The 15312-nt window shown below is 39.9% G+C and overlaps 1 protein-coding gene across 3 annotated transcripts; it reads right to left on the bottom strand.

Moving 5' to 3' along the window:
* Window positions 1-433: 433 nt before the first annotated feature.
* Window positions 434-14743, bottom strand: GET4 (golgi to ER traffic protein 4). Of its 3 annotated transcripts, none has more exons than XM_025215815.1 (9): window positions 14725-14743; window positions 10536-10614; window positions 9734-9815; window positions 8535-8684; window positions 6939-7077; window positions 4886-5026; window positions 4729-4804; window positions 4241-4313; window positions 434-1813 (listed from the first exon to the last, which is right to left on the bottom strand). In XM_025215815.1, exons 2-9 carry the CDS (start codon window positions 10608-10610, stop codon window positions 1725-1727), a joined length of 825 nt encoding a protein of 274 aa, XP_025071600.1. In that variant the 5' UTR covers window positions 10611-10614; window positions 14725-14743; the 3' UTR covers window positions 434-1724. The 3 variants fall into 3 exon arrangements, with proteins under 3 accessions (XP_025071600.1, XP_025071599.1, XP_014380316.1); XM_025215814.1 differs by lacking the exon at window positions 14725-14743 and adding an exon at window positions 14388-14422; XM_014524830.2 differs by lacking the exon at window positions 14725-14743 and having other exon boundaries at window positions 10536-10657.
* Window positions 14744-15312: the final 569 nt, after the last annotated feature.

The following is a 15312-nucleotide window of genomic DNA, read 5'->3' as shown; positions in this document are numbered from 1 at the left end:
ACTGTTGAGAAGCTCCACCTCCCAGACATGGTGCACTGTGCGGAAGACAGAGGGGCACAGAGAGCGGGCTGCAGTGATAACTGTAGCCCCGTCTTCAACATGCGTCTGTCCCCGCATACGATCATACAGAGCCAGCTACCTGAACTGGAAGGCAGAGACTTGGCTGGTGGAAGGCATGAAGACAACACTTCCCATGGCCTGCTTGACATCTGAAGAACTACTTGTCAGTCTGTACTTGTAGCAATCATGTCTCAAAACTATTTTAACAGAGAACTCTCAATCCCTGGACGTAGGAGACAAGTCAGAGAAGCAAAGCTGCACAACTGCTGGTCATGTTAAAGGAAAGAGTCACCTGCTGGTCAGGTTAAAGGAAGAGTGCCTTGAACAGAAGACCTCCAAGCATGAGACTGTCAAAAAGCAACAGTGCTGCCAAACCCAGTATAAAGTATTTATTTAATACTCAACAATTAACACAAAGTCTTCCTTTAAATTTTTTTTTTTTTTTTTTACAGTAAATAAAAATGTATTCTTCCCCCCCATGTATGATCGATGTGTATTAATCTAAGCCTTTTATTTTAAATGTGAAAAAATAAAGTGTTTCCCCCATTTCATCTTTTAATCATTCTGCTAACATCTGGTGTACTGCATTAAAAGGAGACAAGATGTAGAATTATGCCTACCGCATGGTTTGCAGTTATTTTAGGTATTTTTTATTTTTATTCTTTTTTATACAGAAAGTGTTAAATGAATCAATCACCCAATAAAAATAAATATTGTATCATAAAGAACCAAGAGTTTTGCAGTATCCCTTTTCTTTAAATAGAGTTGTGTTTCAAATGCGTGTGCTACTTGTAGTAAAAATGCTGTGGGTTTTGCTTGATTACAAAACCCCAAACAGTCACCTTTCCACACTATCGCAAACCTAAACTTAAAAAGACTCCATTCTGAAGAATAAAGCCATGTGCTGCAGGAGGTATTTTAGCTGCTGAGTGTATATGTATAAAATTACATGGCTAGGAGATTTTGACCTAATTAGTAGCCAATTACCTACATTCAAATGATCCATTTTATTCAAGCTACCCTTGAATAAATCAGGTACTTATAAGGAAATGTGGGAATAAGCTGCAGGCTAATTTTAAATATTAAGAATTGTTCTTGATTGCACAAATGTTATGATGTGCTGCAACAGGAATTAATTTCAATGAGGACTTGTCTCTTGGTACTGAGATTTCTTAGATGTGCATCTTTAATTCTACTTTTTTGGCTTGTCTTGAAGTATTTTGGCACTGGGCTCTTAGATAAGCTATTCAGCCATTAACCCTGCCTTTCAAGACATTCCTGTGCGACATCAAAGGTTAAGCACTTTTCAGAATCATCTGAAAGAAAATTAGTTAAAAAATGTAGAGTAGCAAATCAATGTTTATGCTTTATTCATTGTGGAAAAGGGAATACTGCACTTGAAACCACATATCTCAATAATCAAGCTCACCAGCCAGCATATTGGAAATCTGTTAACAAATCACTCCAATCAGTTCTTTTGGCTACTTTTTTTTCTTCTTACATAAATAATATAGACCAAACATTATAAACATTTCAGCAACTTTCTTTAACAGAACAGAGGAGCCCTTTTAGTTGCTGAAAAACAATGGCCGGACTCAAATTCTGAAACTGTCTTTTGAGTTATCAAATTGTCAGATTCATGCAGCTCCCACTGAAAAAAAAATTCAATCAAGTTCAATAGGACTGCTGTCTTCTTGACCATCTTCTGCTTCATCATCTTCTCCAGTTCCCATCAAACTGTTTAAAAGATTTCCTATAATTAAACACGGAATAGTTAAAGGTGCTTGAAATGCTAAGCTCGAATTTTAGAACATTGGTAGAATTATTTTATTTTCAAGTTTCTGCCTCAGCAATGGAGCAGCTGATTGGAGAGAGAAAGAGGGAGAGCATTCCTCAAAACCAATGGCTTCACAGCAAGGCATTATCTATTTTATTATGCTCCTTTAAGTATTTAGCAATAAGAATAAATGATTTTCTTAGAAACAACCAACCAACCCACCCACCCAACCTTTCTTGAAAGTACATGAAAAATCATTTAACCATTTATGCCAGAAATTAAGAGGTTACATAGGATCTCAGTATCCATTCCAAAGACTATTTATTAGGGCTGTGTGAAACTTTGCTGGCTGTTTCAATTTGCACTGTTTTGACTCATTTCGAGCTTGAAACAGCGATATGGAATCAAAACGAAGGGCTCTGAAACAGCCTTGAAACAAAACGAGGCTAGTTGAAATGTTTTGAAAGTTCTGAAATGTTTCTAGTTTCAAAGTAGCCGGCATGCAGCTCAGCGGGGCACGCAGCCCTGGCTCTTCCCGCCTCCTACAGCTGGGCTGCAGGAAGCTGATCACAGTCCAGGGGAAGGGAACTGAGTCGGGCTCAGTTTCCCTCCCCAGCGCTGCGATTGGGCTGGGGAAAGGAATTCAGCCCAGCCTGAGCCCAGCTGGGCTGAGTTCCTTTCTCCTGCCCGATCATAAGGCTGGGGAGGGAAACTGAGCGATGGGGCTCAGTTCCCTTCCCCAGCTCCCCAGTCCCAGGCGGCAGCACCCGGCTTCCCTCTCTCATCTGGCAGGCAGATCGTGGGCCCACAGCCCTGGGAGGACTGGCACAACCACCACAGCCCTCTTGGGGTTGCGGGCCCCCATCTGCCAGAGGCTGTTTTGAGCTTCCCCATTATAGCGAATGGGCGAAGCGTCGAAACAGCGTCACCGTTTTGACGAAGCGAAATAGAACAGTGGTTTCGAATTGAAATGAAATTCGAAATGAAACGCTGTTCCGCTGAAACCTCAAAGCTCAAGTCGAAACAGAACGGTGCCGTTTTGCACAGCCCTATGACTTATCCAGATGGAAAGAAGAATATTTAATATAAGGAGCTACAATGGTCTAGAAAACCAGAGTAAAGTAGCCTTAAGTGACATTCACCTCCATAAAAAGACAGAGTATTTGAGTCTGTTTAAAAAGGGCACCCCAAGTTAAGGTAACTTCAGCACTTAGCTTATTTACATAAATCTGCAAACAAGCACTTTACAAACTGGGATCCTTCCTGAATATGAAAACTTAGGGAAGTCTATTTTATGAGGAACTGAAAAACTGCAATTCTAGGGACTCCAGTGGAATTTGAGGACAATTACTACTTTGAGTGATTAGGACCTAAAGAAAGATCTGAGGCATTGGAAGCTCAAGACATAAAACTGACTAAGTGATTGCTGCCATGGTTTGCAGACCTCAGCTTTTACTGAATCAGCCTCCATTATCCCTGGAAGAGTAATTTAAGGCATTGAAGGACAACACAGACATATTGTATCATCTGCTTCGACTACAGCAGAGGAATGAGTTTTGGAAAACATTAGGAAGGAAAGAAAACTAGTTTTCAGCAGTGTTCACATGCCTTCATCTTGCTTACACTGAACAGCAAATTTCAAAATGCTGAACAACTATTAACGGATCAAGTTCAAGAATGAAGTTCGGGTACCAGTTAAAGGAACTCTAGAGACATTTGTGAATTGCAATGAATCAAAAAAGCTTCCTGAGGAACAGCTTAGTTCTTCTGAGAAAGGCACTGCAGTCAATGATTTTATAAATAAATTAGGCTCAACTTGTTCCTTCTAATATATTTATAATCAAAATTAAGTTAGATGTGTTTTGTTTCTTCTTCCAATAAAGATTTTTTTTTATAAAAAACCAACATCGTTTCTTCAGAAATACTAAATAGTTATTTCTGTAGCATAGCTGTTACACTTCTCTTCCAAGAACCTAGCCATAAACTTATTTCAGCATGAACATATCTTTAAGAAATGAGTAATCCCGCTGAAGTCAATGGGAATACAAACATGCTTAAAATTAAGCATGGGCAAATCTTAGTGGGACTGAGGGATTTGCTTTGCTATTTAATTTCAAATTTTAAAAATATGAATGTTTCTAGGGATATTTAAGTATGCCTTCCATTTTTAGCATAAAATCATGATATTACGAACCACATAACAATGTACTTGCATGCATAACTGATTACTGCATATTTGATAATGGTAATTATTGTTTAGATTACCCTGTTCGTTTCAAAGAAGCCATGCCTATTAAATTTAATACATTAGGACACGTAAAAGGGGTTGATATACTTAAGTAACAGATTCTGCAAACAACTATTTTTTCAAACAAGATTAGACACTTCATTGTTACAAATTACCTAGTAATCCTCCATAGGATGATGTTTGCTTGGGAGGAACTCCAAAGAAAAGCTGTCCTATTCTATCTAGATACTGCAATGACACACAAACATAGATAACATTAGCTACTGGGAGATGTATAAATTATTACAGCAAGGGAAGAAAAGAAATCAAAGCCCAGAATTTCCTAGCAATGTATTTTGAGAATTTCTTTCTCCGATTTGTACTTAAAACATTATTTTTTTAAAATAAATGTACCAAAGACAAGTAAAATACTGTGCTTTATATTAATGAATAATCATGTCAGGGTAAACTGTGTGAATAAAAAGAACATTCCATTAGTCAAAGTGTTTGCTGGTAACTATTACATTTGAAGAAAATGAAAGAAGTCATCCATGTTGTACTTTACTGGGCTTCCCAGTTAAATAGGGATGTGCTGCTGAGGCAGTTTATCTAAGCAAGTCTACTTGGCAGGGCTAAAACCCGTTCAGAACTACCGATAACTCACCTCATTATACATGGGATCTCTTTTCAGTGAGGGTTGATACTGTTCACACAATACTGTAAATACTGTTAGTTTTCCTCTAGGAAGGAAACAACACAATATGTAATCTTGGCAAAATGTAAACGTGAATTAAAACTAGAAGTAACGCACTATATCATACCCATCAACAGCTAGTAACAGAAACCAGATGAAATTTAGTAATGGCTGTACAAATGGTGGCCCCTTTTCTATTGAAGGATGTTTCTGTGTATATGTTGTAAAAACCACTGATGCACTGGTCTTATTCTTTAAGCAGAGAAATCTGAAAAGGAAAGCAGAATAGTAGAAGTTGAAATGATATTTATTAGTGCCGGAAAACCTGATTTTAAGCCAAGAACATAAGGTCAAAATGTCTGCTGACCTATGTTGAATTTACATAAGCAAGCTGAATTAGGATCAATTGATTAATTAATAGTCAAAGCTCTATTAGCTGACAACATACAGCTTTGGCAATCACGTAAAATAATCAGCCAGGGAGAAAATTGTTAAGCTACTTCAAAGAACAACCAGAACATGTAGATGTTAATATCAGTTACGCTATTAACTTAGATCTCTGCTCAGGAGGGGGAAAAAAGCAGCAATCAATCCATCTAAAGCAGGATATACAGCAATTCTCATCCAACCTTATTCACCTTTTACCACAAGTGCATGAAAACTGACTATAGCGGATGCCGCTTTTATTGCATAATTGAAATTAATTGTATATCATCAAAAATTCACTTTACTGGAGTAAAAATGTAATCTAAATGATATTCCATTTTCCCAAATATCCATAACATCCATCATCATTAGGTTCTCTCATCCCAGAATGATCAAACAATTTCCTTCAAATACTACCAGCATCTCAGAGTGCTGCAATATTGGAAGATCCAATAAATTCTGTATATTTTGTGTCTGAATGACTGCAACTCTTGGGCTTAGTAAATGCAGTCAAACTTCCAGCAAGATGCACTAACTTACTGGGAACCTTTTGCTTAGGAAGCAAATCTTGTTCACAAGGGTTGAGTCGGCTGTCACGAGAGAGATCTCATCTTCAATTGTGTGTTGGCTTCCAAAACTGGACTCTTAGATGTAATGGGTTTTTAAATTCACTGTGTACTGTTGACCAAGGCACCGCAACACTGATTTTTCACATGATTATAGCTTGAAGTAAATCCACATATGTTGCAAGATTTAATCTGGTTAAAGATCTAGGCCAGTAAAAGATTTAGTTGCATTTCTGTATAAATACTGCATGACATAATGCACCTTATGAAACTTTTCCAGCACACACAATTGCTCTGAAAGCTGGAACTGCCCTGCATGTAGCAGAATCTCATAAAGGAAATGCTTCAGTTCGGTGCTAGTTGAGTGACATGTAACAGAAAGACGATGTCCAAGAAATGCTTCAGCACAGCAAAAACTGCTTTGTAACTGCACAGCCCACTCAAAACATGATTAAGACTAAAACAGTGGGCCATTTTTATACTGACTCAGATAAAGTCAAGCATCTTAAAGTAGATTAGGCTGAACAGAGTTAAAATGGATGCTGTGCATTTGACATATAACAACTTATAAATCAATGTAATAAATTGTACTAAAGTATCATAAAGGAACAAGCAGGTCCCTTAATGGAAGCACCTGATCACTGACTACCTCTGGCCACACGCAACAGCACAAAAGGGATCATTCTTCTACTGGAAGCCTGAGGCAGAGCATTTGTATTTGCATGTAGGCCAGTACAAATAAGCCCCAATCCTGACCTGGACCTTTAGGCAGCATTAAACGCATGTAAATACACATTTCAGTATCGTGTTTGTGGGAACAGAGACAAAGAAAATAAACACAACACACTGATGTCTTTAATGTTACAAAGGAAGCTTCTTAGCAACTGGAGGAGAACTTTTATTTTGGTGATGAGGATGCTGCTGCTTGGATTCACGTGGGTTGATTTAGTTTTCCTGTTTAGCACAAATTTACACCTTCCCCATTAGTCCTTTTAATCAACATATCTACTGTGTAAAGTTTTTCCATCTGATGAACTACAAAAAAAGGCTTAAAAACTCTATTCACAAATCTTTTGCAAGGAACATATGAACTCACAGTTGCCCTAACTAGAGCCTTTCATCCAATGCAATGCAGAATTCAAGTCATATTATCAAACATTTTGATAACAAACGTTGTGGAATACCTACTGCAAGACTGCCTGAGCTACAAACATGTCCACCTCACTGCGATATCCCCGGGATGAGGAATATTCTACTAGCATATTAGCACAACCTTCGCCATCTGAGGAGTGCAAGAAGTGATACCGGGATTCACAATAGTTTTGCTCTACAAAAGAAAAGAAAACAACTACTAAGAAATCAGTGTTACATTTCACCCCAAAACATTGGCTAGGTTTGTTCCTTTTCCAAAGAGAAGTGCCAAGCAAGGCCTGTATAAACGCACAGGATTTCTATCCAGCAAAAACATGGAGATGGTTTAATGAGGATGGTCACTTTGCTACTAACACTAGACAATTTACTCGAGAGGCAAGGCAGTAAACTACTATCCAAAATATATTTTAAATCAGTGATAGCACTGAATAGAGTCTTCTACAGGTCTTGTTTCTCAAAAACACTCGACTACCATCTTGACTATCGTTATATCGGCATTGAATGCATTACAGTCAAAGGGAAGGAAAAGTTCTTCCTGAAACATACGTGCTATAAACTTTAATGCCATAGTTTCCCTGAAGTGTGGGGAGAGATGGTTTACCTGAATTTTGGTTTGACATACCCCCATTCTCAGACATGGATTATTTCTATACTGGAGAACAGAAAGGGGAAATAGAGGTAGTTATGCCAATTAAAAAAAAAAAAAAAAAGGATTGGAAAGAGAAAATGTTTGCTTGAACTTTGATGAAAAACACTCCTCAAGACAACAGTGGTGATAAGTCAGAAGGCATAAAAATCAGAGCCTGCTTAGAACCAGGCAGTCCTAGGTTAAAAACCTGCAAACCATGGGATGACAAACAACAAGAATGCACACATTTTTATTTGTGGATGCAAACTACGTCCCTGGCTCCAGATAGAGGATGTTCACTTTCAAGAACTATTTTCTTTCCCAATTGCGTTCTGGGGCCTCAAGAAAAAAAACCAAAAAGCTTATGTTTTCAGAGAAGTTCTCACTCAGTGGTTGCCAGCACCCATTAAAAAGCCACCCAATTAGTCATAAAATGACTGAGACAAAATGTGAAAGAGCAGCAGTAAACATTACTATGAGACTAACATCATTCCACAGCTGTGGAAGAGCCTGACTTCCTCCTCCCTTTTTTTTTTTTTAAAAAAGGTACCTAGCAAACCAAGGTTGGTTGATAAGAAACCCACAAAAAAAGGAAAAATTCTGTTAATTCACGAGTAATGCAATCAAAATTGAAACTGCACTCATTAACAATGATTGAAATAACACAACTCTGTCAAGTTTAACATCTGGTGGCTTTCAGATATTGTACATGTCAGTCAATTTCTTACTTATCGCGGATCAGAAACCTGATGACTATTGAGAAGTGCTGCTAATGAGGATTAAAAAAAAAAGTAGCAGACTCTGAAATACTTTCTAATCCAAGTCATTTTAATCTCTGTTAAAACTAACCCAGGTTTTGAAGAGGATCCAACGAAAGCCCTCACTTTGTGCTCTGCTCTTGGAGAGGTTTGTCAAAAAACATTTTAACTTACACAGCGATAAGAACACAGAATCAACTCAAGAAGACCAGAAATGAAATGACTGTACCAGTCGCTTGTTCCTACCTTTCCACAACGTGATGGCTAGTAACTGATGTAATTTCGGGTGACCGAGTTTTCCTGACCCACCGCTGGACCATTTCAGTGCTCTGGATACAAAAGCCACTCTTTCAGGGGAATTTGGATCCATCAAACTAAACAATTTAGCCAAGTTTTCTAGAAGCGATACAAATATTTAACATCAGAGATGACAAACAGTTAACACCAGAAATATGACAAACGTTCGGATCTTACTGTATCTTAAGAAGCAACTGTTAGTAATCCTTTGTATAAAGACATATTAAATGACAGTCAGTCTTCTCCAGGTAGTGACTTTGAACATTATATATTTCCATATGTAACTCAGTAACATCCAATTGACCTCTCCGCTGCAGTGCCAGAAGCCACACCCTGCCTAGTAAGCAGCAGGCAGTACATTGAAAAAAAAAGCCTTCCGTGCGCCACGGCTTAGGTTAGATGTCCTGGAGCTGTCAGGGAGTTCCAGTGGAAGAGAGGCTTCAGTTAGGAGTCACACCAGTCATAGAAAGCTGTTGGGGCTGGGAGCCTGTAATTAGGAACAGGACTGTCAGAGGACAACGGGGGGGGCATAAAACATCAGACTGGATCTATGGATCTAAGTGCATTCTCTGTCCCATTCTCCATCCTGTCTGCAGGCCCCAAAGAACAGCAGTTTCCATGGGCTGTAAAAAGGACTCTTCATGTGATTTCCAGCTGGGCAGCTCACAAGAAGGGCTGTACGAACTGCACGCTTACCGAATCTGACAGTCCAACAAGCAAAGTTTCTTTGACAAAATGGACGACCCCTGGGCAATGTGCACATCACCACACTGACTGGATGAGAGGCCACTGTCCATCAAAGCGGCAGAGAGGTCAATTGCTGTGCAGGCAACACATGTTTCTCCTGTGTCGGAAAAGGACAACACCAAAAATCATGCTCCACCTACAAAACAGTGAGGTTTGCTCAAAGTATGCCTGGATGCTCAAAGCCATGACAGTTCCTGAGAAACCATTACTTTCCACCAAAGACGTCTGTGGGGCACTTCTGGAATTAAATTAATTCTTTGGCAGGGCAGGAGACCACAACACACGGCACAATGGAAAGGGCTGAAGTCTTAGGAGACTTATGTGACAGATGCAGCTAAGTATTTTTCAGAAGTGGAAATGCATATTAAACAATTTCAAACTAACCCCAGTAAAAGTCTTACCTAGTAGTTCATCTGTTACTTTTGTGTCTGATTTTTCCAGGGACTCTAAAACCAGCATGGACAGATCAGCAGCACTGTTTTGCTACAAAACAGAGACACATTATTTATCATTAGAAAAATATATTAGAAAAACGTATTTTCTCTTTTTGTTTAATTGATTTTGTGAAAAGCAAACTAATAATTTGGATGATTATAGCTCAGGCACAGGGAGAGTATATGGACAGATGAACCAATTATATTTAGTTAAAAGAGAGGGGAGCACTTCTCACAAGTCAGCTGTATCTTATTCTGTCCCTTTGTAAGTGAGAAGTGAACTAGGGCAGTTTACCTCTGAATGAAGCAACTGCTAAATTACTGCAGTTTACTTGTCACTTGCTATGGGACAGAGTGGACACATTAAACAACTACTGTGAAACAGCAGATGTGTAGTAAATCATTCCTTCCTCCATCCCTTTAAATTGGTGTAATTTGTTCATGTATCCACACCCTCAGTTGCAGGAATGTAATAATGTGTGCCAAATTGAAGTCCTCCATGAAAGCAAAACAGAATTGGGTTACTTTGCAAATGCAGTGTGGATATATATGAACATCACAAAATCTCCAGGATGAGGTTTAATTTGACATAGCTCATGTTTTCAGAGAAAAGACTGAGACTGAGGTGCAATGGTAAAGCTTACACAATAACTTCCCAAAATAAGACTACTTATCAGCCCCAAACTTTTAGCACTAATAGCTCACTGCTCAGCTCCCAAACTGTTTGGATAAAAAAAAAAAACACAAAAAACCCCCCAACAGGTCTTACTTGGCTGTGACTGAAGAACAACAATGCCCCTGAATACATTAGTTCTCTTGCTTCTGCATGTTTTCCTTGTGACATATACCTGCAAACAAGACCAAAGCAAAACATCGCTTAATTTTCAATAAAAGGTTCAAATATGCCCAATATTATTTGGATTTAAACTGACCTAATATTACATCAAAACACAAGGCAGCAAGATTTCAAGCAGGTTAGTAACACAAATAAAACTGCAGTATAGCAGGGTGGTTACGCTGCAAGTATGCAGTGTTTGAATGGATCGTAATAGAAGCAGTCTGAAAGGTTTCGTTTTGGGCTGAGATAACGGCACAACCCCCAAAAGCCTGTCATGCTGCACTAGGCAAGTAGTCCAATTATGTTATCGATAAAAATCGCTTACAAATTCTATTACACCAGTTAAAAACTGGAAGCACTTGGTACATTTTTGCACAATCTGCACCTAAGATAAGTGCAATCGAGTGCTATGACGTGGATGAGGCCTAGCAGGATAAGCACTCCCGTCACTGACATCTCTGCTCCACTCTCTTCCAAATCTCCCTGACTACTACACTGGGCTGCTGGACAAAAGGACATACGCACTGCAACAGTCCTCTGCAGAGCCAAATTCGTTTGTCTTTATTGGCATCTACCAAACTGACAGCAACTAGGGAGAGTCACCATGTAATATTTCAAAGAATCTCAGCTGTCATTTATCCTCCATTGCACTGGCAGCAAGTCCAGTTTCACAAAGCCTCGCATTTCACAACACACTTGCCTAACAATTCAGTTACTGGTACTCGTGTTAAAAATGAACCCCAGAAGTCAGGAAGGGACAACAACACGTTTGTTCCAGGGTCATGGGTATCACAGTATCACTCTCACTGGCTACAGGTCTTGGCAGCATGCAGGGCACATTAGAAATCAATGGGTTCAGAGAGGCCTGAGCTTTTGTGGGCAACAACCTACAAAACCTACAACCACCTGACAAAATAGGTTGTTGCCTACAAAAGCTTGTGGTTCTCCAAACCCATTGTTCTCTAAGGTGCCATCCTACTCTGCCTTCCTGATTGCAGCCAAACACAGATAACCCCCCTCCCTGCTAAAGGTTTTGAGTAACCTCAATCTGAGATTTTAAATGTTTTAACCAAATCTGTTTCAGACTCAAAACCTGGGAAAAATCAGGAACTATTTTTGGTGTCTTTTATAGTCCACGCACTGTATTCTGCCTCATTTGAGATTTGAACACTGACAACTGGATGATCCCTGTTCCAGACTGTTAGGAATATTACCCGAGAAATCCTAACAAGCGCTCAGCAGAACCTCTGAAACAAAAATTCTTCCTCTAAATTTATATCTCTAGATTTCAACACCTCAGAGATCTTTCAACTAGACTTTGATTACTACAGATCAGAAGTCCTATCTTCTGAAACAATGCCAAATCTTGTAATCCCAAATAAGTTTGAAACTAAAGAGAGGATATACGGCCTATATATCTCTGCCTGCAGAATTGGAGTGTACTGTGTACTCCAGTGATTTTGTTTTTGCTCATCACATATATGTTTTCTGTTTTATATATGAAATTATCTTGGTCTTTGGTAAAAGTCTCTTCTCTGTTTTGTTTTGTTTTTCTTTTAAAGAACTTACTATCTCCATGCCTCCAAAATGACGGCATAGATGCAAACACATATAACTATTGAACCGTTCCAAAAAACATCACCAATTGGGAACAAGTTTACAACTTTCCCTGGACAGAAGCATCTGTGTACACACTGCTAAGGGCTCTAAAGAGAGCTGTCACCGTTTAGAGATTTAATTGCTGCCTTTCAGGGGTCAGTGCCTAGTTTCCCCAGGATTTTCCCCTGGAGGAAGTGGAAGACCTGGACTAGCTGGACACTAAGAAAGAAGCTGCTACCACTGCCTGCAATTGCAATGCTATGCTCGCTCTTCTTAAAACCACTGAGTTAAAAAAGAAGATTGATTTAGTTTAATAAGAAACACTGTTACACTTTACCAAAATCTATATGGCTGCCTGGGGTTGCACAAGTGTGTGAGAGGAACAACCTAGATCCAATCACAGGAAACAGACCTCACTCAAGGGGCTCCCAGACTCATTTGGGGAAGGAAAAAGGTGGGTGGGGGAAGGTACTGGGGGGGTGCTGTATGACCCCCTGCTTGCGGTGGATGGGTGGGTGCCTTAACAGTAAACACTTGTCAATTCCCGGGTGGGAAACAGTAACTAGGAAATGCGTGTATGCGGAAACAAGAACCATTGCACAACAGGCACTTAATAGAACCGATGGTCTGTCTATCCCTGAGAACCGATTTCTGTAGACAGCAGATCTCTGGGCACTCCTGTTGCCTTGCGTGTATTTGGGGGTATGGGGTGAGGAGCAGTGCAGTCTGAAGTGACCAGACACGAGGCATGGGATGCCTGGTGTCTGCAAATAACACTGAACTGGCTCACTGAGGGCTGACTCGAGTACTTGATTTCCCCAGTGTGCTTTTGAAACTTTCCAGGAAGTTTAAACCATTCTGAAGTAGTGTGCATGTCTACACTGTTGGGTTTCATGTATATTTAGAACACTGTTACATCTGTCCACATCCTACGTGGACTTCACTGTAGAAAGAACAGGTTTATAACAGATAGAGAGGTTTGAAGGTAATGAAAAAAATTATGAGTAATTCAGAATAAAAACAACTGCAATTTCTTATGCCTACTGTACCAAGTTCCCTCTGACCAAATATGAATAAAATCTGCCGGAAAAGGGTACATCTCTGTTGCCCCTCCAGCCTCAGCACCACCATTCATCCAAAAGCAGCCAAGGACACCATTCATATTGATCATTCAGCAATACAAGGTTCTTTCCCAACCCTTAGATACCTACCACAGCCTCTGCATTATCTTCAAGGTCATAGTGTGTGGAATAAGAGACCAGGACCAGGAATACATCTCTGGCCGGGTAGGCAAACAGCACTTACATATTTGTAGCAATTTTATTAAAACAACTTCTTGTTGGCCTATTTTAAACAACCACAGGTGCATAAACCTAGGCAGTGAAGTTATTAAAGACTGCCATACCTATTAATGCCCAATTAATTCTTCTGAAGGTAGCCTACTAAGAAAGCTAGCATTTCAAATGAATACAGCACAACTATTCTTAAGCAGACAGCACTGATATACTACTACATTAGGGTTACAAATTAATTAACAAGTGAGCAGCTGCACTGTAAGTAAGGGGGATTCTCCATATATTTTCTCTCTAGATCATGACTGAAGTTACTGAGAAACCAACATTTGAAACAGATAAACACCATAACTGGCATGACCACTTTATTATACTGTTGACACTATGGCCTGTCCCCTTCACCTTTATATGTCTCCATTGTTTCAAGTTACAGCGAAGTGCAAGTGGGGAAAATGTAGAACTGGACCGAATCATTTTTGTAAGATATGGTGATGACTTACCCCTATTAAAGTGTCCACAAATCCTGCTAAGTCATAAGCCAATTTGATCATGACATCAAAGCTGAACTTGGAAATCTGACTCAGAATTTCAAAGGTCCCAAACCTAGAGGTGTTTGAACCAATCAACCCTGGCAATCCTAAACCCAAATACACACTTCCAGGGGAACAGCCAAACTGCCATATTGGATGGGACAGAGGCTGCATCTCATCCACTGGTCTATCTTCCAACAATGGCAGCACCAAAACATTCAGAGGAGGGTGCAAGAACCTGATGCAGGATTATTTGGCTCCCCAGCTTTAAATGTAATCTGTGTGTCCAAGACTCTGTTAGATCATGAAGTTCAATCTCTCTTCCAAGAACTGTCACATTAATCCTGAATAGCGTTACCCACATAAATAGCCAATCCTTCATTAAATCGTGATAAGGTCTTGCCGTCAGTGACTTCCCAGTGAGCTCCACAGTCTAATTACACCTTCTTGTAAAAACACGTTTACATCTGTTATTTCAAAGGGGAAAATTCAAAATGTCAAGAGGCCTCCTTTTTCTTGTCTACTGTGAAATGCCTGATCCATCTGAAATTCATTCAAGAAGAATAAACTAAGATGTAAGAAATGATCTTGCTTTTAAATCAGCATGAAAGGCACAGGGAAGAAACAGCCTGTTACAAGGTGTGGAAGATAAAGAAGTTTAGGGCTATGATCTTGTTTCAAGCAAAGCGAAGAACAAACCTCCGCTGATGTGAACTGTCCACAAAATAGCTGGAGATGGATGAATGGTACTTGTAAACGTCTGGGTCCCCTAGCTCAACTACATCATTCAGATTAATAATAAAAATCTCACACGCTTAACAATAATTCAAAATTACGACGTCCATGTACTCAGGCAAAAAAGCAGCACACTGTAACATGGAAGAGGCCTGTTCCCTTCCTCTTCAGTCAGCAAGCAGCCAAATGCAGAAACGTCTTGTACATAATATCAGCCCATCTTGTATCCAGTTCAAACAAGTGATTTAAAAAAAATGGATCGTCACAAGGGGCATTTTAAAAAGTCCTGAAATTCGCTTTGCTAACCCACCAATAGCACTCGACTCGGGGCTATGGGGGGGCCTAAAACTATGCTGTGACATGAAAAGCTCTGCCAAGCTGCACATTTGGAGAGAGGTCCTGACTGCGGCTCTGGTTGCAGGCAGCGGCTCTCCGCCCCCGTTGTGCCGGGCGAGGGCCAGTCCTGGCCCACTGCCCCAGTGTGCGGGGGTAGGTGCACGGGCGAGCAGGGGTGTGGGGGGGGTGGTAGGTGCAGGGGCTTCGTGGGATGGG

This window comes from Alligator sinensis, unplaced genomic scaffold (genome assembly GCF_000455745.1).
Source record: "Alligator sinensis unplaced genomic scaffold, ASM45574v1 scaffold1084_1, whole genome shotgun sequence".
Taxonomy (NCBI): domain Eukaryota; kingdom Metazoa; phylum Chordata; order Crocodylia; family Alligatoridae; genus Alligator; species Alligator sinensis.
This window is presented reverse-complemented; position numbering and strand designations above follow the sequence as displayed.